This window comes from Nanorana parkeri, unplaced genomic scaffold (genome assembly GCF_000935625.1).
Source record: "Nanorana parkeri isolate BGI_ZX_2015 unplaced genomic scaffold, ASM93562v1 scaffold1228, whole genome shotgun sequence".
Lineage (NCBI taxonomy): Eukaryota > Metazoa > Chordata > Amphibia > Anura > Dicroglossidae > Nanorana > Nanorana parkeri.
The window spans coordinates 7,734-11,721 of NW_017307496.1; the positions used below are offsets into that span (position 1 = coordinate 7,734).

General features: G+C 40.8%; 1 protein-coding gene across 1 annotated transcript in view; it reads right to left on the bottom strand.

Moving 5' to 3' along the window:
• Positions 1 to 3,988, bottom strand: part of LOC108797114 (laminin subunit alpha-4-like) — a 104,243-nt gene that overhangs the window by 7,686 nt on the left and 92,569 nt on the right. Inside the window, exons 28-29 of the mRNA XM_018568687.1 lie at positions 3,273 to 3,408; positions 1,090 to 1,227 (exon numbers count right to left, since the gene is read on the bottom strand). Of these exons, the coding sequence (XP_018424189.1) occupies positions 1,090 to 1,227; positions 3,273 to 3,408 (274 nt within the window). The remainder of the gene's footprint in view (positions 1 to 1,089; positions 1,228 to 3,272; positions 3,409 to 3,988) is intronic.

The window sequence follows — 3,988 nt, forward strand, 5'->3', positions numbered from 1 at the left end:
TGGGCAAACTGTTTTTTTCTTTTTTTTTCTATTCTGACACGGCTCCGTGTCAGAATAAAGAAAAAAAAAGAAAAAGCAGTATTTCTCAGGTTTTTTGTTTTCTTTTTTTTTTGACGGCAGCAGAACCGCCGGACAATAGAAAACTGTTGGGCGGAGCGGTCTGAGGGACCGAGCAGAACAGCCAGCTATTCACTCACTGCTGTTCGGCATCTATAAGAATAGGCTGAACAGCAGTGAGAAGCCTGCCGGAGGTTCGATTCCAGATGTTGGATCGGCTGAATCGAACTCCTTCTGCACTTCGGGTCAGCCGAACATGCTGAGCATGTTCGGCCGACCCGAAGACATGCGAAGCAAGCCGATGTATGGCTGATTTCAGCCGATATACGGCTGAAATCAGCCGTACAAGCCTGAAGTGAATAGCCGAACAGTGTTCGGCTCACTTCTCTTGGGGTCGTTTGTTCACTCGGCAGCTTAGTGAATAGACCCCTATGTGAATGGATTTATTGCTACTTAAACATATGCAAGAAAATGAGACACAAGATAACTACTGCTGAACAAAGGATCAGCAACATAGCGAATACAGATAAGCCTCTCTCTCTACTGATTTCTGTACAGTCAGGTGTGGAATCATTCCTAAAAAAACTGGCTTATTCTTTGCATACCTTATTTCTCTTTTCCTCCCCATTCTTCTGACAGTGGCCATTTTTACAAAGGGCAGGTTACTAGATCTCCCTTTACTTCCTGGAACTCTTGCACATATGACTAGGAAATGTGACCATGCCCATAACCTCAGGGGAGTAAAATGCCTTTCCCTGAGACCTCGTGAGACTACTGATGAGATTTCCCAGCAATGCACTGCTGATGTAACTTTCCCTGGATGCAACACTTGGGCACGATTACATCATTTGTGCCAGGATTTTACAGTATGAAATTGGAATCTAAATCGGGCCTAGTTTTAGAGATGAAATGGAACCCAAAAGCAAATCTTGCATTTTGTGCAACCGTTAATTGTACTGTAAACTTAATTCATAAGTTTGATTTAACTGCCATGTGTTTGTTGCATTTGAAGCTACTGAACTAGATATTTACCCCTTCAGAATGATAGAGCAATAATCCACTTGGCTGTAGGGTCTTGAAGCTGAAACCTCCTTCAAAACCATCAAAGGGAGCTACCTTTTGACTGGATGCAATAAAGCTTTGTCCATTGAAATATGCTCTGCGAGACATCTGTGTAAACATAAAAATAACAAAGATTCATTTTGAAAACAGCTGTAGCCAAACATATTTAAGATTTTTATGTAAAGATAATATTTACTTGTTCTTTGTTTAACAAACCACACAGTAACATAAACCCAAGACAAAAACACAGCTTCAATTTTTGGCTGTGTTAGAAGAATCATATTATCTTTTCATACTATAAAAAGTCTGTTTTGTGTAAATTGTTTTTATTTTATGCTAAACAGCACAAAATGAATAATTCCATTCTATAAAGCTCTCACCACCCATGTGCACTTCAATGACATGAGTATATTTGCTTGGGGCAGCAGCATGTTGTGCTGTATATAGGAGCATTTGACTGACCAATAGTGGTTTTATTGGAATTAAGTTTGTCATACTAAACTGCCTGCACATATTACATAATTTCAACAGCGCTGGAACACCTGAACAGTGACTGCAGCAGATTGGGAACAGTCACTGGTCGGTTAAAACATTTTGGAGCAGCTCCTGGAACGTTTTGCCACCTTAAATTGTGCTAATTGATCCCTGTAAGGCAGGCCATACATTAGACATTTTTTCTCATTCAGCTACGCAAACAAGCTAAACTGACCAAGAAAATACCTCTTGAATAATAACAGTGTGGATAGGGGAAATCACTCCACCAGTCCATTGTATTCTGATAGCAGCAGGTGTGCCAGTATCAGAACATCCAAACAGTGACTGCAGCCAATGTTGGCTGAAATTTTATGGACCGGTTCCATCGAGTCAGGGGTATCTGGACGCGGTCAAACTGCTGACTTGGCTGAAATTCGACCAGTATGTGGCCAGCTTTAGACAGCCAAACATTATATCTTTAGCATATGTCCACCTTAAATAGCAATTTCTAAATAATTCCAATGGATAAACTTTGGAACCTTTCATCTAAATCTCCAATGCTTTTGCAACCTGTCAACTACATAGAAGCTTAATTGAGAGTGACCACTCAGCATAGCTCTGTATCGTGACGATACAAAGGATTACTTAACATGGCTGCATACAGACTGAATACTGTCTCTTATGTCTCCTGCCTCAATGAGTATGCTACTCTGTCTAATTAGAGAAGTGCTGCATGCCGAAACATTCTTTTGCATGTAACACTAACATTTTTCCCTCTTCCTTTAATAATCTTTGCTAGGACAGAGTTGTTACAATGCCTACAGTCTGGTATAGTTATGCATATGTATAAAGTGAAATAACCATGTTTGATTGCAGCCAAGCACAGCAAAAAGGTCAAAAAAGTTGGTTGCAAGTTGGTGTGTACATTCTAATACAGTATCAGTCATCTGAGGATGAACAAGCATTCATAAAATAGAAATATTGTAATTTTTGTCATATCACATCTGTAGGCAAGATATGGTATTGTCTGATACTGCATGCCATCCATTTCAGCTTTTTTGTATACATCAATAGGATTACATTCTCCCTTTTTATTAGTAACAACATCACCAGGTAGAGCTAGCTCAGGATTGCCTTTCAATACCTAAATGACCCAAATAAAGGTTTAGCCCACCCAAAGTAATATTCCTCTTTTAGGCCGATGCTGCCGAAGAGATTCTTATATATTTAGGACTCTGCTGGTAAGATATCTCCTCTTGCGTTCCTTGCTCTGTACCCCTGCTGTGGCCATTATCAGATGTCCATGTTGCTCCTGTTGGATCATATATTTATTTTGTCTTATGGACAATGCAATAAGAGGAACCAGTACATACAAATTTATGGGAACACCCAAAACCCAAAAGTCAGAAGGTATGGCAAGTAGATCTCAATGTTGGCATATCCAAGGCATATAAGAGGCCAGCCCAACATACTCTACTGATAACTAAAATATCACTTTTGAGTGTGCAGATCCTTTTATTTAATACTTCTGTGGAGACGTGGGAGCCTAAATTACAGTTCAACAGCAGTATGCATGAACATATTTAAAAACAAAAACAGAATTTTGCAAAAAAAGATTAAATTATAGTAACTACAAAATATCCATCTTTAAGAGTACTTAATAAAACCTGAGAACTTACAAGGGAATCTTCTGGGCAACCATAGCTGATTCCAATGGTGTCTGGTTCTTCTAAGAGATTGAAATCTTTTTTCTGGAATTGGAAGCTCTTCATACATCCCCTGTATGCAATATCTGCAGCCACATGAGCCTTCATACTGTGGGAGATAATGAGATAAATACAATAAGGCATCCTACATACATCCTACATTGATACAAATCAAAAAGAACAGTAATGACAATATTCAAAGAACCTGTGGTTCACAGATTTTTATTGTTTTGTCTGAGTATTTGCATGCAGATTTGAGCTATCTTATTGCACATACTGATACTAAAGTTATATGTTAGTTAAACGTAAACATTTAGTATGGATATACATACAGGAGAAACAGTGTACAAGGTCATAGGGGTCTATTCACAAAGCTGCCGAAGGATCTGGCCGTAGCTTCGGCCGATCCTTCGGCTGGCTCCAGGCCCAGGACCCCTTCGGTTCAGGAGAACCGAGGGGGTGCTGTACGGGCTATTCACAATAGCCGTACAGCTCCCGATCACGGCCGAGCAGCTCAGTCGAGTGCTGAGCCGTGCTGAAAGCCGAAGCTGGCCGAGCGGCCGGCCATTGGCCATCCGACAGCCTGCTTCTGACAGCTGGGCGGAGCCAGCCGTGATCTTACGGATGGCTCCGGCCACTTTCGGAGAGATCAGCGTCCCTGGTTGCTAACCAGGGACACTGATCTCCAA